Source organism: Somniosus microcephalus, chromosome 16, assembly GCF_052327205.1.
Source record: "Somniosus microcephalus isolate GS21.2 chromosome 16, FLI_Smic_1.0, whole genome shotgun sequence".
Classification (NCBI taxonomy): domain Eukaryota; kingdom Metazoa; phylum Chordata; class Chondrichthyes; order Squaliformes; family Somniosidae; genus Somniosus; species Somniosus microcephalus.
Window position 1 is genome coordinate 43,057,935 of NC_141002.1, and position 25,159 is coordinate 43,083,093.

Sequence of the window (25,159 nt, forward strand, 5' to 3'; positions counted from 1 at the left end):
TTTATTCCCAAAAATATACCGATCTCCGTCTTGAATATACTCAATGACTGAGCATTCACAGCCCTCTGGGATAGAGAATTCCAAAGATTCACAACCCTCTGAAGAAATTTCTCCTCATCTCAATCCTAAATTGCCAACCCCTTATCCTGAGACTAAAGCACACCTAATCCTAAATCCCTGCTTTAAAAAAAAATTGCTATTTTAGAATTTCATGTTGGTTTTTGTGCATATTTTTTTCATTTTTGCTTCAAAAATGTTTTTATTGCCACATCAGGCCTGCTATTCCAGCTTACTGGCACTGTGAAGGCATGTGGGGGAAAGAAAATCATAATTGTATCAATTGTTGACTGGGCATATCTTTTTTATTTGCCCTCCAAAAAGTAAATATTTTGTCACGTCTGGCCCAATTTTCTAGCCCCATGTCAGCTCCGTGTTAAATGGCACCATCAGCATGGCAGGCAACACGCACACTCCAGCTTCCTGTTTAATTAGCTGCTCATAATATTGAATGCTGATTGAACAGATCTCATTTATATTCATGAAAATATTTTTTTATTGCCCTGTTGAGCTTGTTTTTCCCACCATGTTTCTGCTTCTTGTCCACTCCAGATCCCTGCTTGAAAGTGTAAAGGAAATCTGATTTTCTTCAATTAATATAATCCATTTCTCCTATGAATAATCTATTTTTCACCGATTGACCATGTGTAATGCCACGGGCCGTTTACTGGTATAAAATGCAGATCACTCATTTATAGTATCCACAGTATTGTGGACAAAGTTGTGGAATTCAATCCCCTAAGCACCAGTAAAAATCCCAGAATGCCTTTAATAATTAAATTTGATTCAGTGCCATTGATGTTATGCCGTACATGGTATAAACACTCTATCTATATCACTCTATCTATACCTATATTAATATTGATATGTCCAATCACCTGTCAATATTCTTTATGGAGCTTGCCAGGTTGTGTCTACACACTTAGATTTGTAACAGCGCGTGATGCCTGTAGGTGGTGCACTGTTCGGGTTTCTCATTTAAAGTTCTTTCATGTTTATCAATCGCAAAAACCTTTGAAACACTTGGTTTGAATCTGCATGCAGTTCTATGCTTTGAGCACGGAGTGGCTAGGCGACTATTTGTTTTCTCCTCTGTCAGCCATCGTGCTAAAGGTAAACAGTTGTGAAGTTTTAAGTCTGTTTATATAATTACTCTAATACTGAATTATTTTTCATGTTATTCTTCCCCAGCAGACAACCCCTGACCCAAAATTAAATTCCCTGGCTAATCTAGATGATTTCCTGCTGCTTATTTTATTCACTCCTGTCTCTCTCTCTCCTCCCCAGACAACATTATTCCCTGAAGCTGATCTCGTTGATTCCTAGCTTCAAGAATAATCTCACAACCTTGCAGTGAACGAGGGATAAGACTTCCCACACTGTTCTTGATAAATCAGTCTTGTTGCTGCGCACACTGATCTTCCACGCCGCCGTAGTGACTTACATCCCAGCCAGTGCCTCCACCTGGCCTGCGGCCACATTCCTGGTTGTTTCCCACCTGTCAATATAGTGTACCCCCTGCTGGCAGCCTTGACTGGAGATGTTTTAATGGAAGGAAGCAGCCTGTCAAAACTTTGCACTTATGATTTTGAGATAGTAGGAAGCAGTATTAGACAGGCCAGTAAAGATTTGATTTCCAAGTACACATTCTGCAGATGTTCTGCCTGAATTATGCAGCCGCCCTAAGCCCGTTGCTATTGAGATATGTATGCTGCCCACCTACCCTAAGCTGAGGAAGTTTCCAAGCCTTACAACCTTTCTCTTCCCCCTTCCTCCTCTCTCCTTTCCTTCTACTTACCCCACCTTTGCAGGCATCCAGGTTGTTCAACAGGTCAAGAAATAAGCTGCTTGGCTTCCATATTTGGTTAACAATAGCATGAAAGGCAAAATTGAACATGTGGAGGAAAGTTATTTCAGTAGAATTTTGTGCTGGAGAAAGAACAGTAAGACTGACATTATTAGGAAGAAAATGCTTATCCTTGTTCAGTTTGCTTTTGGATGTCTATGGTCACAAACTGATTTTGTTTTATGTTTCTAGGTGCCCCAGGCTCCCTCACAGACCTTGCCTGTGGAACAGTTACAATTACACCAATTATGCTCATCTGTGGACAGGTGATGATTTAAAAATCGTTTTAAAGAAAAAAATCAACTTTGATTCCCATGACATAGTGCATTCCTTTTTGAGCTTTATACACTGCACATATATGTATGCACAATTAGTTTGTGGGTTTCATGAGCCTGTGACACATTCCAACTGTATATAGATAGATAGAGGCAGAACCCATTTTGTATATAAATGTTATTAGATTGTGCTCTGTATAAATGTGAAGCTAAGAATGTGGGAGGTCTAAGATGGTTGCCCAGTTCTGACATGTCAGTTTTCCTGAATGTGGCTTTTGTTTTCAACCGGCACAGCATTACTGTGTAAATTAAGTTTGGAAGATTTCATTTGAATGGTGTAAACAACCTGTAAATTGAACTGTCCGAGGACCAGATAGCATGTGGCCTGTGAGATTGAGTGTCAGAGGATGATTTGAACCACCTGGAAACACTCAGCTGAGTGTTTCTAGCATTTTCTGTTTTTATTTCTGAATTCCAGTATCTGCAGTATTTTGCTTTTTGTAAGGCTGAACCAGCAGTGTCCTTCGTGAAATGGAATTTAAGGTGCAGTAAGTAGTGCAGGTGGGGGCAAGAAGTTACAAAGGGGCATAAACAGATTAATTGAGTGGGCAAAACAGTGGGAAATTGAGTTCAATGCAAACAAGTGCGAGGTCATCTGCTTTGGATCCAAGAAGAACAAATTGGAGTATTTTCTAAATGGTGAGAAACTAGGAACTGTGGAGGAACAGAGATTTGGGTGTCCATGTACACAAATCATTAAAAGCTAGCGGACAGGTACAAAAAGCAATCAAAAAGGCTAATGGAATGTTGGCCTTTATCTCGAGGGCTTGAATACAAAGGGGAAGTTATGCTTCAGTTGTATAGAGCTTTGGTTAGACCCCACCTGGAGTACTGCTTTCAGTTATGGGCACCACAATTCAGGAAGGATATATTGACATTGTTTTCTGTGAAGCTGCTTGGGGGTGGGGTGGGGGACATCAGTGATGTGCCCATCAGTGATGTCCTCACAGCAACCTAGTAGCAAAATCCAACTTGAATCTCCATTCTGGCAAGAAAATTAATGTTTTGATGAATGTCAAAATAAATTAACTATGTATGAAAAAGGGAGTATTTAGAATACAGAGCGGGATTAAATGGAGTGGACTTGAACAGAGTGCTTTGTTTGGGAATTCGGAGAGAAGGAAGGAGTTGTTGCTTTTTGCCTACACTACTTGTAGTGCTTTGTATTACAGGTAGATATTTAATTGCAGTACCTTTTTAACTTAATCTAGATCAAGTAAGTAGTCAGGAAACTACACTGTAAACCAAGTTACTTAATTACAAATTTATTTAAATAAATCAAGGTCATATAGGGATGGCACTGCAGGTGGTGTGCTGCAACTGCAGCATGTGGGAGTTTGTGGAGAGCATTGTGAACCCAGACAACCACATTTGCAGTAAGTGCCTGTATCTTGAGAAACTTCAGCTCAGAGTTTTTGAGCTGGAATCTGAGGTGCAGACATTGTGGGGCATCAGGGATGGGGAGAGTTACCTGGACACTGTGATCCAGGAGGCAGTCACACTCCTTAGGTTAGGTAGTGGTACAGGTCTGGTTTGTGGTCAGGGACAGGAGGGTGTGACTGCAACTCAGGCAGGTAAGGGGACCCCAAGTGCAGTGCTGGAGGAGCCTCCGCCTTTGCCCTTGTCCAACAGGTATGTGGTTCTTGCTGCCTGTGTGGATGAGGGAAAAGCCTGCAGGATGGATGAGCAAGCTGACCATGGCACCATGGTGCAGGAGGCCATTCAAGTGGGGGGGAGTGAAAGGGTATGTAGTTGTGGTAGGGGACAGTATAGTCAGAGGGATAGATACTGTTCTCTGCAGCCGCGACTGAGAGTTCAAAAGGTTATGTTGCCTGCCCATAAAAACATAAGACGTAGGAGTAGGTAATTTGGCCCCTCTAGCCTGCTCTGCCATTCAATAAGATCATGGCTGATCTGTTCTTTGCCTCAACTCCATTTCCCTGCCCGCTCCCTGTAACCCGTGACTCCATTACCATTCAAAAATCTGGTACCAGGGTTAAAGACATCTCCTTGCAGCTGGAGAAGAACTTGGGGTGGGAGGAGGAGGATCCAGTTGTCATGGTCCACGTAGGAACCAACGACCTTGGTAGAACTAGGAATGAGGTTCTGCTGAGGGAGTTTGAGGAGCTAGGATCCAAATTAAAAAGCAGAACCTCAAAGGTGGTAATCTCTGAATTGTTACCTGAGCCACACGAAAACTGGCATAGGGACAAACCGATTAGAGGTTTAACTGCGTGGCTCACAGTGGTGTGGGAGGAAGGGGTTTCAGTTCATGGGGCACTGGCACCAGTATTGGGGAAAGAGGGAGCTGTTCTGTTGGGACAGGCTCCACTTAAACTGGGTTGGGACCAGTGTCCTGGCGAACTGAATAACTAGGGCAGTAGATGGGGCTTTAAACTAGTGAAGGGTGGGGGGCAGGAAGATTCAGGAAAGAGTAGCTTTGTAAGCAGCAAGAGAAATGTCAAGGCTCTAGAGCCGAGTAGAGTTTTGGGTAAAAATAAGCAGAGTGGGTTAAGAAGGGACTGAGAGTAACAAACGTAATAAGGTATCAGTGACTAAGGTGACATCATCTCGGTCCTAAATGGCCGATCCCTTATTCTGAGACTGTGACCCCGTGTTCTAGATTCTCCAGCCAGGGGAAACATTTTCTCAGCATTAACCTTGTTAAGCCCCTTAAGAATTTTATATGTTTCAATTAGAGCACCTCTCATTCTTCTAAACTCTAGGGAATATAGGCCTAGTCTACTCAATCTCTCCTCATAAGGCAATCCCCTCATCCCAGGAACAGTCTGGTGAACCTTTGTTGCACTCTATCTAAGGCAAGTATGTCTTTCCTTGGATAAGGAGACCAGAGCTGCACACAGTACTCCAAGTGTGGCCTCCCCAATGCCCTGTATAATTCTAGTAAGATTTCCTTACTCTTCTACTCTAATCCCTTTGTAATGAAAGCTAACACGGTGGCATAGTGGTTAGCACTGTTGCCTCACAGCGCCAGGGACCCGGGTTCGAATCCGGCCTCGGGTGACTGTCTGTGTGGAGTTTGCACATTCTCCCCGTGTTTGCGTGGGTTTTCTCCGGGTGCTCCGGTTTCCTCCCACAGTCCAAAGATGTGCGGGTTAGGTTGATTGGCTATGATAAATTGACCCTTAGTGTTAGGGGGATTAAATACGGGGGGTTACAGGGATCGGGTGCGATATGTGTCGGTGCAGGCTCGATGGGCCGAAATGGCCTCTATCTGCACTGGGGTTTCTGTGTGTTCTGTGTGTGTGTGTATTTGCTTTCCTAATTGCTTGCTGTACCTGCATGTTAACTTTCTGTGAGTCATGTACAAGGACATCTATGTCCCTCTGAATGCAAACATTTCCCAGTCTCTCTCCATTCAAAAAGTATTTTGCTTTTGTTTTTCCTACCAAAGTGGATAGATTCACACTTGCCCACAATTCCCTACAAATGATTGGAATCTGAAATGAAAACAGAAAATTCTAGAAATGATGTTCAAGTCTGTCAGCATGTAGAGAAAATTGATGAGTTAAAGTTTTAGGTGTGGATCCTTTATCAGACCATGGTCAATTCTACACCAAAGTTAACCAAAGATTTATTTTTTCAGATGCTGAGATCTACTGTGTAATCCAAACATTTTCTACTTTAATTTCATAATTCTTGCAAAAATTCTGTTAGAGATGTTCTGTCTAACTGTTGTGTTGTGATTTCCAGTGCTCACTCAGATGTTGCTTCTGGGATGAGTGATGGAAATGAAGGCCTTCCAGCAAGTGGGAGACATGAAGGGAGATCAGCAAAACGGCATTATCGTAAATCTGTGAGGAGTCGTTCACGTCATGAAAAAACATCTAGACCAAAGTTACGAATTCTTAATGTAAGCATCCATTGTTTTAGGTAGTTATGTTGAAAGTAAAGTGACGTAAGAAAACTACTAAGCACTTGATTTGAGTATAAAACAAGGCTTTAATCAACTTTCACAACCATGAGATTCTAGTTACATCACTAGTTCCTGGTTACAAAAACGTCCTGGGCAAGCTGGGCCCACGCCCGAGTATTTATACTCCTTGGACGGCGCCACCAGCTGGCTGCCCAGTGTTATTTCATGAGTCATTTCTTCATGAATGATGAGATTCATGACAAAGTTTAAGAATTTGGAGGTTAATGTAAAGGTTTGAATATTGAGTGAAGAACGCAACACCACATTTTCAGCCTGTTGTAAATTTTTGCCCATGTTCAATACACAACACTGCATTGCATTTTATTTTTAGGTTTCAAACAAAGGAGACCGGGTTGTGGAATGCCAGTTAGAAACACACAATCGAAAAATGGTTACTTTTAAATTTGATTTGGATGGTGACAATCCAGTCGAGATAGCAGTTATTATGGTGAGTAAAAATTACTGAAATTGCTTGAAGTTTCAAGTGTGCTATTGAATAAAGTGCAGTATTCGTGGTGGGAAGTAGGTTAAATTCGCAAGAACAAAATTTAAATTAAGTACATAATGTTTACTAGGATGGTACCAGGGATGTGGGACTTCAGTTATATGGAAAAGCTGGAGTTGTTCTCCTTAGAGCAGAAAAGGTTAAGAGGAGATTTGTTAGAGGTGTTCAAAATTATGAAACGTTTTGATAGAGTAAATAAGGAGAAATTGTTTCCAGTGGGAGAAGGGTCGGTAACCAGAGGATACAGATTTAAGGTGACTGGCAAAAGAACAAGAGGCGACGTGAGGAAATTTTTTTATACAGTGGCTTGTTCTGATCCGGAATATACTGCCTGAAAGAGTGGTGGAAGCAGATTAAATAGTAACTTTCAAAAGTGAATTGGATAAATACTTGAAGGGGAAAAAAATCAAGGGCTATGTGGAAAGAGCAGGGGAGTGGGACTAATTGGATTGCTCTACCAAAGAGCTGGCACTAGCACAGTGGGGCAAATGGCCTCTTTCTGTGCTGTATCATTCTGTGATGTTTATATATGACCTCAGTATGATTTGTTCTACATGGCTGAAATCACGGTTCATGTTTTGCATTAGAAACTGTACGCAATTATGAAAGTGAACTGCTTTTGATTGTCGTCCCTAAAATACAATTACAGTAAGACCTCTAATAACCATTTGCACTGTTGAATGAGCAATGATTGTCGGAATCAGCTGCAGTCTTCTCTGATACAGGTTCAAAACGAGTTTATCCTGGAGACTGAGCGGGAATCATTCATTGACCAAGTACGGGAAATTATTGAGAAGGCTGATGAAATGCTGAGTGAAGATCCAAGTGGGGAGCCAGAAGGTGATCAAGGCTTGGAGACTGTAAAAGCCCAGGTTGCTGCTTCCTTTAATCAAGTACAGGTATGCTTTACACCTTGTTGGAAAACGCTCAATTAATTCTAATCACCAGTACTGATCTGTCTGTAGAGCCTCGCTACCTGAACTTAAAAATTTGGATCCCTGAGAACTATTTAGATGAGAATTGTAATGTTCTGTGTTGATATTGACTTGACTTGAGATGCAATAGTGTAACTTTTTTTTCTCGACATCACGCCAGTCTGTCCACATAAGTCACATCTTTATTTTCATTCACACCTGCTCCTCACACAACTCTCCAGAGTATGTAGACATGGTAACTGCAGTTGGAATACATGCAAGAATAGTACAAGTTAACTTCTCGCTGTAAAAATCAGTGGCCCGTATTTTCCGATCGGTGGCTTCCTGCGTGCAGAGGCCTCCGATCTGGAAAAAAATCTACGCCCTTAGCTGAGGGCTCCAGAGGTCCGGCCATTTCTGCTCCTGGGCCTCATAGTCATAGAGTCACAGAGTTATACAGCACAGAAAGCGGCCCTTCGGCCCATCGCGTCCGCGCCGGACATCGGGCCCTGTCTAATCTAATCCCATTTTCCAGCATTTGGTCCGTAGCCTTGTATGCTATGGCATTTCAAGTGCCCATCCAAATGCTTCTTGAATGTTGAGGGTTCCTGCCTCTACCACCCTTTCAGGCAGTGAGTTCCAGATTCCAACCACCCTCTGGGTGAAAAAGTTCTTCCTCAAATCCCCTCTAAACCTCCTGCCCCTTACCTTGAATCTATGCCCCCTTGTTGACCCCTCTACTAAGGGAAAAAGTTCCTTTCTATCTACGCCCCTCATAATTTTGTGCCCCTCATAATTTTGTACACCTCAATCAGGTCCCCCCTCAGCCTTCTCTGCTCCAAGGAAAACAACCCCAGCCTGTCCAGTCTTTCTTCATAGATGAAGCGCTCCAGCCCAGGTAACATCCTGGTGAATCTCCTCTGCACCCTCTCCAAAGCAATCACATCCTTCCAATAGTGTGGCGACCAGAACTGCACACCGTATTCCAGCTGTGGCCTAACCAGCGTTTTGTACAGCTCCATCATAACCTCCCTGCTCTTGCCTTCATTAGCCGAGGCATAGAATATAAGTATCCCATATGCCTTTTTAACCACCTTATCCACCTGTTCTGCTGCCTTCAGGGATCTATGTACATGCACACCAAGGTCGCCCTGATCCTCTGTCTTTCCTAGGGTCTTACCATTCATTGTGTATTCCCTTGCCTTGTTAGTCCCTCCCAAATGCATCACCTCACTTTTCAGGGTTAAATTCCATTTGCCACTGTTCCGCCCATCTGACCAACCCATCTATATCACCCTGCAGACTGAGGCTACCCTACTCGCTGTTTACCACCCCACCAATTTTCGTGTCATCTGCAAACTTACTGATCATACCTTTTACATTCACATCCAAATCATTAATGTAGACCACAAACAGCAAGGGACCCAGCACCGATCCCTGCGGTACCCCACTGGACACAGGCTTCCAGTCACAAAAACAGCCTTCCACCATCACCCTCTGCCTTCTGCCACTAAGCCAGCTTTGGATCCAATGTGCCAAGGCACCTTGGATCCCATGGGCTCTTACCTTCTTGACCAGTCACCTATGCGGGACTTTATCGAAAGCCTTACTGAAATCCATGTATACCACATCCACTGCACTACCCTCATCCACACACCTAGTCACCCCTGAAAAATTCAATCAAATTAGTCAGACATGATCTTCCCTTGACAGCCATGCTGACTATCCCTGATTAATCCTTGCCTCTCCAAGTGGAGACTAATTCTGTCCCTCAGAATTGTTTCCAATAATTTCCCTACCACTGATGTTAGGCTCACTGGCCTGTAATTCCCTGGTTTATCCCTACTACCCTTCTTGAATAATGGTACTACGTTAGCTGTTCTCCAGTCCTCTCCACAACGAAATGCACAGGGCCCACGTACGCATGCGGTTCGCGGTCCCTGGTATCACGTGGGCCATGTGGAACCAATGGGAGAAGAGAATATCCCTTCATACTTTTGACAGCTTAGACCTGTCAAAAGTATGAATGGAGATCACTCCAAAAACACATCAAAACATTATTAAATATATATTTTTAATCCTGTTTTTGAAATTACATTATTAAATATTTTAAACAAATTTAATTTTTTGAAAAAAATTAAAGTTTTTTACGGGGCTAAAAATAAACTTTTTTAAAGTATTTTTAAATTATAAATGAGTGGGGGAATTTTTTTTTTTTACTTTTTTAATACTCTTCAGTTGGCCTTACGCCTGCTTTTACCAGGCTTAAGATTTTTAAGGGATTTCAGCGGGCAGAGGTTCTGCAAAAAGCGTAACTCTCCACCCGCAGAGGCCCCCCTTCGGGGCAGGCATGTGATCTGTCGAGGATTCTTGACCGATCAGAACTGCTGATTTTCAGTGCATGCGCTCCGCATGCCTGAAACCGGCACTTGCGAGGTCCCTACGGGTGTATACACAACTTGTACACACCGATAGGGATCAGAAAATATGGGCCATTGAAAAAGTTAAGTCTTGTTGAATGAGGTCTAACTGAGTTTTTTGCAGCGTACCAAGTCATAATTACTGCTGAACAACCTCTCTGGTCCTGAAAAACTAATTTTATAAGTGCGGAGTGCTGTTTTCTCCATGCCATGATAAAAATTCCATAGATTGTTAAAATAATTTTTTTATAGTTTGATATTTCAGCTTCTACTCTAATCCCATATGTATGTCTCAATCTTTATTTTGCTCCCTGTAAAATGATTACAAATGAATGATAATCAGTACTTTTTACTTCCTGGTTTGCTGTCTGTGAATTCTTCAATTTGATTGGCTGCTCAGCCTGCTTGATTCACTATTCCTGGATGCCTCGGATCCCCTATAGCTGACGCCAGATTGAAACTGACGACGGAATAGGGGAAATCGACGCCACAGAGCCTGCTAAATCTTTGTGGGCATCTTTGTGGTCAGTGGTGAGCGCCGTCCCTTTGCAGCTGACCGCAAAATCCGGGCCAATGTCAAATCAGGTACAGAAAGCAAAATAGAGAGCAAGAAAGATTGGATATTAAGAGAGAGGAAATAGTGATAGTGACAAAGTTTAAAAAAATATATATATATATATCCCACACTTGTGAAAGTGTATCTTCAGTGCTAGAGACGTTGTTTGGCAGTAATTAAGACTTGTAACACCGTTAAAAAGGGTACTTAAACTGAACTGGACTAGCCCTAACTTTCTGTGACGAGTTTAGTCCATATCGATCATGCAAGTACAGGAACTTCTGTTTAATACGTTTGAATGGGGAGCCAGACAGCGCAATGCCATTTTCGTGCGGCTTACGGAGGAGCGGCGCATCTCGGACAGCATAAATAACGGTGAGCGCTGTTAGCCTCACTGTTACTTTTACAGTAAGTTCTGTCCATTTGTGTCCAACCCTGAGCACCACACATAAGAAGGCCATCAAGGCCTGAGAGAGGGTACAGTGGAGATTTACCAGAATTATACCAGTAATGAGGGACTCCAGTTATGTGGAGGGACTAGTGAAACTGGGATTGTTCTTCTTTGAGCAGAGAAGGTTAAAGGGAGATTTAATAGAGGTTTTCAAAATTATGGGGTATTGATAGAGTAAATAAGGAGAAACTCCACTGGTGGGTGGGTTGGTTAGTAACCAGAGGACACAGTTTTAAGATAATTGACAAAAGAACCAGAGGGGAGATGTGATTTTTTTTTTTTACGCAGCGAGTTATGATCTGGAATGGCTGGAGTAAGCAGATTGAATTGTAACTTTCAAAAGGGAATTGGATATATACTTGAAAAGGAGAAATTTGCAAGGCTATGGAGAAAGAGCGGGATTGTGGGACTAACTGGACAGCTCTTTCAAAGAGCCAACACGCAGTTGTGCTTGTATGATTCTATAATCTCTCCTGATCTCTTGCCCTATCATGCTCTTTCTTCACCCTGATTGCACTCCCGCATCTCCTGCTCGCGCTCTTCGTCCCCCAACTACTTCTCCCTCCCGAGAAAGTGAATAACTTTTTATTAAATGAAATATGTGACTGAACAAAGTAGTTTTTCCAGAATTTTACCTATTTTATGTCGCTCCTCATAACATCAGAAATAATAAATTATTCAATTTTTGCCATTGATATTGGCCTACCTTACTTAACCAGTTACTTGCTAGACTGACACACACTTAAAGAATGAGTTCTCTCTGCTTCTTGCTCATGTAGCTCCAAACACAAACCTGCTGCACAACTACCATTTTTTCCATCCAGAGAGAGGAAGCCAAAAGCTTAACCTTTGTACCTCCACCAGCTTGCACTGTCTAGGAGTGACTAGTTGAGATGCTAATCAAAGTATCACCTTCCCTTCTTTGGTGTGGAGGTCATGGCAACCCTATTGCCTGTTTCGTTATTGCGCTCAGTAAATTGAAGCCGTTCCAACATTACAGCTGCAAATATCTCTAGGCGGTGGTGGGCAATGTTCCCCCTTATATTGTTAAAGGGGCCGCGCAAAACTTAACATTGAAAAAGCTGGTCCCGGGCTGTGTGGCCATGCAGCTTAGAGGTAACGTTGGTGGTGGGTTTGCAATTCTGTTAATTATTTCATTTAGTTCCCTAGCTAAGTATCTAAATCTACATCCTGAATAACTTGCGTGTTCCTAGAAGTTAACCTCATGTGAACCAAATTTCATGTCATTTGCAACATGTGTTAACCGAGGAATCCCCCCTTTACCAAGTAGGCAAAAATCTAAAAGGTGACTGTCACGCTTCCTGTAATGCTCTTCTGATTCATTGCGAGCAATGCCAAGGGTTATCTGCTAATATAGCTAGGGTTATGGAGGATGAACCACATATTCAAAGAATGACAAAATCCGTTTTTCAAGTAGATTCATTTTTCAATGCTTTTCAAGTGTTAACTGTATATCATAATATTTGAAATCTTGTATTTGTGTGCATTTCCTGTCACACTTACGACATTTTCCCCCCATTTTAAATTCCTGTTTCTACATTCATAATGCAAAGTGTCTCTAAATTTGCCTCGCTGTAATTATACCTTGCTATCAGTGCTGGTGCTGTGGTGGATCAGTTTTCATCTCCCATTTCCTCAGCTTGTATTGGAGAGGAATGTGTATACTTTAACCAACTCTATTTCTCTACTTTGCAAATTGCTGTAAGATTTAATATCTTTTGGTAAATAATATAAAATTGAAGTACATAAAAAGGATAGAATGTATGACTTTAAAATGGAGATGGAATTACATCTATGCACCCTAATCCTTCCTTCATTACTTTCTGTTGTCACGTTTCTTTGATGTCAACTTTTTTCAAATTCCTATATCCACATTTCCATTTTCATTGTCACATCATTGCATGCTCTTGCCACTAGGTGGCTTCATGGATCAAATTTCTTAACTTTTTCTCACAACTATGTCACCATCTTGATTTGTGTGGTAAAGTTTAAACTTCAGTTCTTTCAATGTTTATTGTATTATTTTGAATATGCTATACTGTGTTACATTAATTTCACTTTTTTGCTTGCTATCTTTTACTGTCTCACCTCCACTCTCTTGGCTTGCATGTCTGTCTGCTAAGGTCTTGTCGCCCTACCAATACTTCTGTGCCCTCAATGGTCCCAACATTGCTAGCCCCTTCTGACCTGCTCAGTCTGCAACTTGCTGACTTCTATGGTGGTCTGCCCATGCCCCATTGCGCCCACCTGCTTATTAAGTTGCTCCACCCTCATCTTCCTCCATCCCACCCACCGACCTTAATGGGCCTTGGCATCTGCCTCGTGCGAAAGAGAATAACTAGTAACTGATTAAACAAATGTGGTTCCACTGATACACAATTCATTTTCTGTTCAGAATGCAGAGGGCAAGTACACGCAACAAGAACCTCTCATATCGGCACCCATTCAGTTAGGTAAGTGACATTGTTTCTTGTTTGAAAGAATTTATTAAAATAATTTTGAAGTTTAGGTAAACTTCATAAATCTGTGGTAATCCAATGTGGACATTATCTTCCATCAACTGGCTGTCCTTTGACATTGCTGCTAGTGTACAAAAAAAGTCCCCCAGTGGATCAGAACTTCACTTCTTTCAAGAACTTCATAGAATGTCAACTTTATAAAAAAAAAAAAAAAGCAATTTGAAGACTAATCTCATGTTGGGATTCAAATGAACATTACCAAATGACAAAGTGTTGTTCGTTCAGTTTTTACATCATCTGAACTTCAGTGGTGGTATTATTGCCATGAAATCCCCTTTTGAGTCTTTAGTGAACTGTAATCATGGTCCCATTGTACATCTTTCTTCTAATTTAATATGTGATCACTTTTCTTTCCCCTTCATTCTCCACCCCACTTCTCCCTTTCCTTCCCCGCCCACAAAACCAATACTGTGATGTGCAGCCCTGGTTTAGTTGTGGAGCAATGTTGATGCCAACCAGATTTATCAAAGGAAAATTGCATCTTTAAAGTACAATTTGTTGTTGCTATTGAATCTTAAAGCCGTTGGTGAAACACAGTCCTGCATGTTTACTTTCTGACAAGTTGGATGTCACAACAGAAGGCTTTATGATGGTTGGAAGTCAGTGCATGAATGATGTAAATCTATCTTCCAATAAAGAAAGTACTGCCAAAAAAGGATGAATGGTAATGTGGAGTGATGGAATTGTACTGAAATTGCATTAATGTTTTGTTTTATTATTGGTGTAGGTACACAGGCAGGCTCTGCAATGCAAGTGGTCCATTCTGCTGGAAGACGGTTTATTGTCAGTCCTGTCCCTGAGAGCCGATTACGAGAACCAACTTTAAGTATGGGGGTCACTTCAATTAAAGAAACTCCGACAGGTATAGTCTGAGAGATGGATTGCAGTATTTTTCCCTTTTTTAATTGCCAGGTATAAGAGCATTTGTGAGGCAATATTCTGGGCAGGAGTTACTGCAACTGTTAAATTCATCTTTAGCAAATGCAAAATTGCAGTCAGTGCCCTAAATATCATACATCCTTCTCCTCTGAAAATGGATATTGTAGAAGAGAGTAATATCCATTCTGAGAGATTTGCACATTGACCTTTTTAAGATGTATACTCACTTTCTTCCAAAACTTTCATTCCTTTTATTTCTTCTAAAGTGCCCATTTTAATTGAAGCTATCCAAGAGATTACAATAGCTAACCGATACGGACTGTCCATCAATACAAAAGTAAACAAACCTCAAGAAAGGGCAGCTAAAATAAAAGATGGGGCAGCTTAGATTGACACTGTTTACAAGTCAGAGGGGTTGTAATTGGAGGGGTTTCTTCGCTCAGGAAAGTGGATAGTCAGGTGTGCCATAAAGACAGTACCTACAAGATGGTGTGTTTTCTACCTGGAACTAGAGAAATCGACACTGAGGAAAAGTTGGAAGGAATACCGAAGAGGACAGATAGGGACCCAGCAATGGTAGTTCATATAGAGTAAATGACTCGGAGAAATACTAGATGGGCCCTAAACGTCTCATGCAAGAGGATTGCTTCAAAACTGAAAGGTGGGGATTCAACTTAATGTTTCTCTGGTATAATTCCAGTGTTTGGGAAAGAAGGGGCATTCACCAAGAAAATAGTGACTAGCAATCTGATGTGAAAACAACAATGCTGAGTTCATAAATAACTGGGAAAACTTTCAGAATGAAAAGGACTGGTATAGGAGAGATGGGCTGTACCTAAATAAAACAGTTGAAAATCATAAGAGCCAGGAGGAAATCACATCCCAAATGAGCTGGATCTTGGGTAGAAGGTAGTCGGCAGGGGCGTTTGGATACAGATAACCAGAGAAAGGTGTACATGAACTAGAGAACAGGAAAAAGCTGAAACTTAGGGCTATAAGTAAAAGCACTAGCAATAAGATGTCAGAAATGGAGGCAGTTGTGGCAGTAGGGAGTTATGGCCTAGCGGGAATATCAGAAACATGACTAAATCTAGAGAATGGAAATTAATATAAGATTCAGGAATATAGTAGTCTGAAAAGACAGTGGACAGAAACGGAGATAGTGTAGCCCTTTATGCCAGGAATATCTGGGAGGCAAATGGAATTGATTCTGTGGGAGGGGAATACTGCAAAAGGAACTTCTCTGGTTGGTTATCTCTGATGTAAAATACTGCAAGTTAACAGTATGCTGCAGGCTACCAGGTCAGCACAAGGAGAGACCATTTGCTCTATGGAGAGATAGGGTAAGGTTATGGGAGAATGGAAGACTCATTTTAATAGACTTCAATCAACCAAATATATATTGGGGAAACCCAGGGGGTTTATAGTCAGAGTTGGTAAATATAATGCCTGACTGTTTATGACAGTGCATCAAAAAAGTCATGCGAGGCAGTGCTCAGTTTGTTGATGACCCAGACGAAGTACAAGAATTGGAAGTCATAGCACTCATGGGGTTGGTTGGGTTGGGGGGGGGGGGGGTAGCAACCACAGAATGGCATGATCTGGGAGTCAGAAATACCTATGGCAAGGAATAAGGTATATAACTTTGAAAGGGCTAACTTCAAAGAAATAAGGGATAACTAAAATGAGTGGATATGGGAAGCTGCTCAACAACACTTTGGTAGAAGGTAAGTGGAAACACTTGAAAAGAATAATGCTGTGCTTTCAAGATAAATGCATAAAATCGGTACGGTCAGACTAAACAAGAGTGACCCTAAATGGATAAATAAAGAAGAAAATGACCTCTATATCCCGAAGAAAGGAAGGGGTTCACTGGGATAAATGTAAGAACACCTATAAACATTTTAAGAGTGACCAGAGGGGCAGAGAGAACTATATTTAAAAAAAATGGCAGACAGTAAAGATGGTGGCAAAAAATAATTTCAGTACCACAGTGGGAAGAGGGCAGTCAGAGAAGAGATGAGAACCTTAAGATGAGCTGCATGTACTTCCTCATGATCATTATTTTGTGATAATATACACTTGGCTGTATTGAAGTTGTCAAAAAGCCATTTTTCATGGTTGTCTAAGTAAATCAGTCAGAAAATCTCCAATTTGGTTAAATGTAAATTGAGTTAAAATATTGGCCCAGAAATTCGGGTCAAGGGCTTCCCGTGGGTGTAAGCCCCTGACCTGCACTTACCTAGCATGCCGGCCGTTGAGCTGTGGGCCCCCGTGGAATTCCGGAATCCTGGGCCTCCTCCAACTGCCAGCGCGCAGTGCTTGCGTATCCCAGGGGCACAGTTAGTTCGATGCGTCCCCTGAGATCACGTGGGCCATGGAGAGCCAATCGGAGCAGGGAATGCTCCATTCATAAGTTTGACAGGAAGGGCTGTCAAACTTATAAATACTACAAGCCCCAAAACATCACTAAATTTTCAAATAATTTTTTTTTTTTTAATCACATCTTTTAAATAAACTATAAATTACATGAAATAACTATTTTAAACAATAATTTAAATTTTTGAAAAAAATAATTTTATTTACTAATGGGGCTAAAAATAAACTTACCTTTCTTTAAAGTATTTAAAAATAATAAACCTGTGGAAAAATGTTTTAATTTTAATTAATTCACCACTTACCTTGTAAAAAGCAGGCCTTGCGACTGCTTTTTATATGTGTAACTTCTGGAGACTTACCCTCCCGGGAAAACCTGCAAAAAAAAAAAACCTAAGTTTGATGCGCATGCGCAGTGCATGCAGGAAACCGGCACTTCCATTGGGCTTACGGATGAGTGCCCCGTGCGTACTCGCCCGTGAAGACCTGAATTTCTGGGCAATCGTTCCATATAGACTCGGACTTGGTGTATATTTATTTATGTTCAGCGAGCAGAAACAATACTTAATGTAAGTGGAAAATAATGACCTGGTGCAGACTTTTGGACTCCCAGGTCAAAGACCTGAGTTTGGATTCCAATTTAGACTGGCATTTTCACTCTGGCTTCACCAAAACAGGAAGATTATTGGTCTCAGTAAATTGTTTTGGAGAAGAAAGTGAAAATAGATTTTGGGTTCAAAGTGGATGACCTCACACTTCCCCACATTGAACTCCATCTGCTACAGTTTTGTCCACTCACTTAATCTATCAGTGTCCTTTTATAACTTTCTGCACTATTTACTGGCCACCTAACTTGGTGTCGTCAGCAAACTTGGATATATGGCTCTCTATTCCTTCATTTTTAAATATGGTGTAAAGCTGAGGTCCCAGTACAGATCTCTAGGGGACACCACTCGACACATCCTACTAATTTGAGTACATACCCATTATCCCTACTTTCTGTCTCCTAACCAATTCCCTACCCATGTCAGTAGGTTGCCTCATTTTTCCATGTGCTACCATTTTTGTTAAGGATCTCTTATGTGGCACCTCATTGAATGCCTTCTGGAAGTCCATATAAATAACATCCATAGATATTCCCTTATCTACCACATTAGTGACGTCCTCAAAAAATTCAACTAGGTTCACCAGACATGACTTGCCCTTAAGAAGCAGCAACAGCACAGTGAATAAAAACGATTAGTGTTATAAGATTTAATTTAAAAGGACATTGCTATTCTAAGGATTATTTGTTTGCATTTAGTACACTAAATATCCCACTGATGCAGGTATCAACTTGCTGATGCATGTGGCATTGAAAACTGTTCTTTAAATTGTGGAGAGATTGAAATCACTGTTTTTGGTTAGAGGTTTTCTGTTGGCAAGTGATTTTTGTTCTAATTAAAATTATCTTTGTTTTACAGTTGTTTCCCATAGTCACAATCTAAATCTGTCGCACTCGGCTTCCTCAGTGAGTTTGCAACAAGCCTTTTCAGATTTAAAGCACAAACCATTTCAAGAGGGTCCTAATACTGCCCCTCCAGTTTTCAACCAAACCATAGCACCGTTTACTATGGTACATCCAGAAATGACCAGTATCGGACAAGGAATTCATACACAAACGGCGGTGTCATCGTCAGCACCAGCTAGTCTAATAGCTGCTAGTTCTGCATCTCCAGCCGTGATGCAGAGTATTCAGTCGCAACCAGCTGAGCTGTTACCTAGTGAAACCGTTGCCAGTGTGATTGTCCCTAGTTCTATATTGCTGCCTCCGACCTCGCAGCCAGCTCAGCAGTCAGTTGGTGGCCCTGCTGCCAGTGTTAGTGTTCCAAATTGTGTATCTCCACCTCGGATCTCCCAGGCAAGTCAGCAACTAATTGGTGGCCCTGTCACAAGTGTTTCAGCTCCAAGCTCGATATCTCCACCACTAATATCGCATGTGGTTCAAAATTTGATTGGAGGAGCTGCAATCAGTGTAGGAACTTCAACTTCTGTTTCCCCATCTTCCACTCAAGCTGTGATAATGCAAGCCCCTCAACAACTCAGTGGTGGAACTGTGGTCAGCCTGGCAGAATCGTCCACTTCACTGAGTTTGTCACAGGGCCAGACAGAGACTTTGTATAGTGCAACCCAAGCAGAAATCCAGCAGATGGGTGGTAATGGCATGACATTGGCAGTCACCACATCACCACCATTATTACAACCTGTTAGTGGCATTCAGACTCCTGTCAGCCAACCCTTTGTGGTGCAAACAATTACTGCACAAAATGCCACATTACCTCAGACTGCAGGCATTTCTGTGCCACTGGCAACCCAAGTCTCTGTACCTGGCACAGGACCTGTGCAACCTGTTTGCAGTATCCCTTCTGTTCAACAAACACTGATTCATAATCAGCCTCAAACAGCTTTTCTTCCAAATCAACCCCATATTCATTACTCCGAAGTGGACATAGATTTGAACACCAAAGGCACTGGCATTGATGATATTAAGACCTTGGATGAAAAGCTTCGTTCGTTGTTCAGTGAACATGGTACTGCAGGCTGTACTCACATTTCAGCACCTTCGGAGATGGGATTGGTTGCAGAGTCTGCCACAGTTGATAGTTTGCTCATTACAGGAAAGGTATCTGGTGTCCCAGGGACTTCAGCAACAGTTACTGCCCCACCCTACCCAGTAGCTACCACAGGTTCTGTCGTACCTCCTTCCAGTCTACCTCTTGGCCCTACAGGACTTCCATTAACTGTCCAGCAACCTTTGACTCCTGCCAGTTATGCAGCAGTAGTTGCTCCCCTGCCAAGTGTCATCCCAACTGCAGGACGGCCAGGCACGCCACCATCCAAACCACCACTTGGTAGATTACCGGTAAGTTAACCAAGAGTATATGAAACTATGTGCATAATTTAACCGTGTAAGTGTGAGAATGGAAAACTGCATAAATAATAATGGTTCAGTTTTCAAATATCTTGTCTATTAACGTAATTCCTTCTGGGGGTGAATTAATACAAGAATTTAATATCTAGGACTAGGTTGCAGTGCTGGTCCAACTGCACCAAATTTCCTTATTTGCTTGATTTATTTTTTTATTTCTTCCCCTTTGCCTCACCTAATAATTCAGTTGTAGTCAGTAAGGTGGCCACATACACATTTTTCTTTGTCCTGCAGCATTCTGTAACAGGATGGCTATGGTTCCCATTGCCAAGTCTCTGCTATTGGTGCCTTTAAACTGACTACAAGGAAATGTTTGAGAAAATGTCTGATTTTCTTTCATTGCATGGCTCCTTGATGAACTATTGAAGAGTAGGAGCTCTTCATATGAGGAGCACATATTTTCCAAATCCCATCTTACAATTAAACTTCAAGCTCCCATGTATATGTTTTGATCAAGATGACTCTTTGATCTTGAACATGACTAATAACTAATTATACAATTTGACAAAACTCAAGATTGCACACCTGTAAAGTTGCACTATACAGTGGAAGATTATTTTGCCATTAATGAAGTTTGTGATCAGGTACAGAAAATACTGCACAGCTGATTATCAAAACTGTAGACTAGCATATAGTTTGTGAACATTTTGTATTGCTTATTTGAATTTGTTTTATTTGAAGGTCAGGTTTTTATTATGAAATGCTAAATTCCTTCTCTAAATTGAAGTATGCTGCTTTATATGATATACATTGAGAATATCTTTGAAGACCTGTATTTGCTAAGTCATTCACTCTCAGCCTTGGTTGATGCAACTCCTCTTCCCATTCATTACTTGTAGGTGCAACAGCTAAGCACGGAAGCTCTTGACCAACAATTAAAACAGGCTCTCACTCCACCCACTGAGCAGTTGCCACCCTTTCCAGGACCTTCACTAACCCAGGTGCAATAATATTACCCAGTGTGCTCTTTGTGAATTCATTACTCTATATATGTGCCATGTCCTCTGCATGTGATTCATTTCATCTGATTGCAAATTATCTGATGCATGTTCTGTGTCTTGCTTATTAACCCTTTAATTGTAAGTTAATTCAGCATTGTATGCAGTACAAGCTAAACCTCTCGATGCGCAACACCCATGGGTTGGACAAATTGCTCCCTTTATCTATTCCTTCTGTTCACCAGATATTGATGAACATATGGCAGATGAGTCCATATACGAGCAAATGTTCAGTATCACTGAACATTTCTATTCACAGAATGCCCTTTAACGTGCATGCGGCAGTCAGTGGTTTTGGAGTGCTCAATCCATCAATTAATGATGTGGGTTAGGTTGGTAAATTAAGCATGGTTCAGTACTGTTAACTGAGCCAATTCCAGTGTTGAAAAATGATTCAACACCTGCTGTAAAAGATGCAGGAAACATCAAAGCTGCTGTTATTTTCTGCTTAAGTCCATGTCAGGTGGATTCTGCAGAAAATATTCTGGTGTGCACAAGATGTAGGACAGTTCTGGATGTTTCAGAAATATTTTCTTCTGGTAGAGTGTTGTGGTGCATCACTTCTGCTGGCAGTGCTCTCAGTATAATCCCATGATAATGGAAGCAGAGAGACCACACAAAATTATTGATACTTTGTTTAAACCACAGGTTCCACCATGCAAGTAGACTTAATCCCACAGAAGCCTCCTGGACTGATTCATATTGTCTCCACCCTGCCAACAATTACCACTGCATGTCTTGCTGAATCTCCTCTGTGCCTCTAACTTGGCATTCCCTTTGTATCCATTCATATGCACACTTTAGCTACCATCCAGATCTGGGATCACTACTACTTTCTCCCTTTTTGTTTTGGCCCTTCTGAGGCCGTACCATCCTCCTCTTCCCTTCACCTAGCCATGGCACCTTTCATCTACACCTCTCTGGTATTTTGCCCACCCTGACCCCTACTCCAACCAATCACCACTCTTCAGTCTACCCTGTCTCCTGTTGCTATCCCAAGGTTGAATTCCCTCTTTGAACAAGCTGCTGACTCATCCTCTTCATTTCTGCAATGAGCCTATTGTGGTACCCATCATTGCTTCCTTCGGAGCAGCAACCCAAATTACCCCATTCTCTACTATCACTGACCATCTCACCCAGCATACTCCTCCATGTTCAACCTCTTCAACCACTCCCCATCCTTCTTGCCTTTTGCACTACCGCTGGCACACAATTGCCTCCTGAATGTTTACTCCTTGCAAGTGAGACTTTTACCATTCATAACTTAATGTGGATGATTGTATCAACATCCTGTATGATGGACAAATGGATCACAGGCAAAGACATTTCACAGAATTCTTCGCACCAGCCTATTCATTTAACCATTAGCTCTGCCCTAACCTTGGTCTCTTCCCTTGGCACTTTCTCATTGCCCTGAACATCTTGCCCTTTTCCATCTCATTTCATTTAAAATCCTCATTGGCTAAAGAAAGAACTTGCATTTGTATAGTGCCTTTCACAACGTCCGGATGTCGCAAAGCGCTTTACAGCCAATTAAGTACTTTTGAAGTGTAGTCACTGTTGTAATGTAGGAAACACGGCAGCCAATTTGTGCATAGCAAGGTCCCTCGAACAGCAATGTGATAATGACGGGATAATCTCTCTTTTTTCATGATATTAGTTGAGGGATAAATATTGGCCAGGACACCAAGGAGAAATCCCCTGCTCTTTAAAAATAAATAAATAAATAAAAATTTAAATAACGCCAGGGGAATTCTTTACGTCTACCTGAGAGGGAAGATGGTGCCTCGGTTTAACATCTCATCTGAAAGACGAGACTACCTCCACTCCCAATCCTCATGCCGACTTCCTCCTGGACATGCCCTCTCTCTCTCTCTCTCTCTCTCTCTCTCTCTCTCCTTTGCCCCTGCACTTAACATGACTCATCTTCAGTGCTTTCAGTCTTCACCCTAGCCCCCTCTTCTCTGAATACACCATGTTCTTGTCCTCCCACAATCTCACCCTTTGTATAAACTCCCCATATCATATCCTTGATCATCCCCTCAACCTAGTCATATCTTGTAGCCTCTCTAGCCCTGTGGTCTCAATTTCTGACATGGCTATTTCTGACCACTTCATTGTCTCCCTTACCGCCCACATCTCTCTAATCGCCTACGATTTCACTACTTTCATAAAGTGCTTTTAGAAAACCCCCCTCTAGGAACCTTAGAACCTCAGTCTCAAATTCCCACCTCCATGTTCCACAACTAGACAATGTAGACCATGACGAGCTGTTTCACCTTGTCCAGCACAGTAGAACCACAGGACACAATCTGCGCTTGAGAGAGAAATTCAAAACAAATCTGCGGAAACAATATTTCAGTGAGCGAGTGGTCAGTCTATGGAACAGACTCCCGAGGGAGACAATGGAAGCAGTTAATATTGATTTATTCAAATGCAGATTAGGTAGATTTCTTTCAGAAAATATATTTTGTGCTACAGTATGAATAATTTGAGACATGACGTGGTAAGTGTAGCATGCTTGGAGGGAAAAGGTGACTGAACCTATGGTTCCCAAAGCTTTCCACCACTTGGATTTTGTGTCATTTCTGAGCCTGTTGTAGATTAATTATTAGAGATTGATTGCTATGATTAGTCAACAACTCCATTATCATTATCATGTGACTACCAGGATGGTAGAAGGCAAACTAGATGGCCATTGGTCTTTTCTTATCTAGAAATTCATATGTTTGTTCCTCTGTAACACGTGATTTTTTTTTGCTGTTGATTTTTATAACTGCTCCTTACACCCTATTCCTCCACTCCTACACCATCACCAAACACCAAGTATGAGTAATTCTTGGATTTAATCATCACCAAGATGGAGACCAAGTGTGCAGCTGCTTCCACTACACCCTTCCCTTCCCTTTACCCATAGGCCCCAACATTCCCAGTTCTCACCACCCCACCGCTTAGCCCTGGACCCCTGCTTTCCCCCAATCTCCCTGCAGTCTGCAAGTTCATCTTATTTTGTGAACCCAATCTGCTGCTGCCTCAACCCCATTCCCACTCAACTCCTGATCACCTAACTCCCTTTCCTTGCCCCATGCTAGCTGGCATTTGTCAGTAGTTAGATATCCTGAGATGTTGCCCCTCCATTCAAAACTGCCATTGTCATCCACTCCTAGCTACCCTCAACCCTTCTGCCCTTGGTAATTACTGCCCATCTGAGCTTTCATTTCCTGTCCAAGGTCTTTGAACAAATCATCACATCCCAGCTCCATATTCATCTCTCCCATAACTCCTTGCTTAAGTCTCTCTAGTTTGGCTCCCGCCCTTCTCACAGCACCAAAGTCGAAGAACATCCTTTGTCACTGTGACCATGGTGTTTCATCCCTCTTCGACACCTCCACAGCAATCGACATGGTTGACCACGCCAACCTCCTCCAACATCTCACTTCTATCATTCAGCTTCATGGGACTGTCTTTTTATGACTCCGATCCTACCTATCCAAAGTAGCGAGTGCATCTCCAAGAATGGCTTCTTTTCCTTCCATTTTCGCAGTCATATCTGGGGTCCCGCAAGGATCTATAATGATTCCTCCTCCTCTTCCTTGTCTACATGTCGCCACTCAGTGACATCATCAGCAGCCATGGGGCCAACTTCCACTTGTAATGCTGAGAACACTCGGCTGTACCTCACATGCCTCGACCCTCTTTGTGCTGTCAGGCTGCTTGTCTATTATCCAGTGTTGGATGAGTCACAACTTCCTCTAGATTAATGCTGGGAAGGACAAAAACCATCATCTATGGCCCCTGCCACCAACTTTTCTCCCTTCCCACCAATTCCTTCCTTTTCTCCAGCCACTGTCGAGTTTAACCAGACTGTTTGCAACCTTGGGATCCTTTTCAACCCAGGACTTGCTTTCTGACCCTAAAACTAAACTATAAGCTTGGTTAATTAAATACATAAACTTTAATTAATTAAATAAATAAAGCAAGGTTAGATAGGGATGGCAGTGCAGGTGGTGTGCTGCAACTGCAGCATGTCGGAGTTTGTGGAGAGAATCGCGATCCCGGACAACTGCATCTGCAGTAAATGTCTGCATCTCGAGGAACTTCAGCTCAGAGTTGTTGAGCTGGAGTCCGAGGTGCAGACATTGCAGGGCATCAGGGAGGGGGAGAATTACATGGGCACTTTGATCCAGGAGGCAGTCACACCCATTAGGTTAGGTAGTGGTACAGGTCTGGTTAGTGGTCAGGGAAAGGAGGGTGTGAATGTGACTCTGGCAGGTAAGGGGACCCCAGGTGCAGTGCTGGATGAGCCTCGGCCTTTGCCCTTATCCAACAGGTACAAGGTCCTTGTTGCCTGTGTGGCTGAAGGCAAAGTCTGCAGGG

The 25,159-nt window shown here is 42.1% G+C and overlaps 1 protein-coding gene across 10 annotated transcripts in view; it reads left to right on the forward strand.

Moving 5' to 3' along the window:
* wnk1b (WNK lysine deficient protein kinase 1b) overlaps positions 1-25,159 on the forward strand; it is a 217,388-nt gene that overhangs the window by 149,403 nt on the left and 42,826 nt on the right. For 8 of the 10 annotated variants that reach the window (XM_086008883.1, XM_086008884.1, XM_086008876.1 and 5 more), the window contains 8 exons: positions 2,096-2,169; positions 5,953-6,112; positions 6,507-6,623; positions 7,406-7,579; positions 13,438-13,495; positions 14,289-14,423; positions 18,280-19,718; positions 20,624-20,725. In XM_086008883.1, coding sequence (XP_085865009.1) covers positions 2,096-2,169; positions 5,953-6,112; positions 6,507-6,623; positions 7,406-7,579; positions 13,438-13,495; positions 14,289-14,423; positions 18,280-19,718; positions 20,624-20,725 — 2,259 coding nt within the window. The remainder of the gene's footprint in view (positions 1-2,095; positions 2,170-5,952; positions 6,113-6,506; positions 6,624-7,405; positions 7,580-13,437; positions 13,496-14,288; positions 14,424-18,279; positions 19,719-20,623; positions 20,726-25,159) is intronic. The other 2 variants (XM_086008880.1, XM_086008882.1) reach the window with 1 other exon arrangement.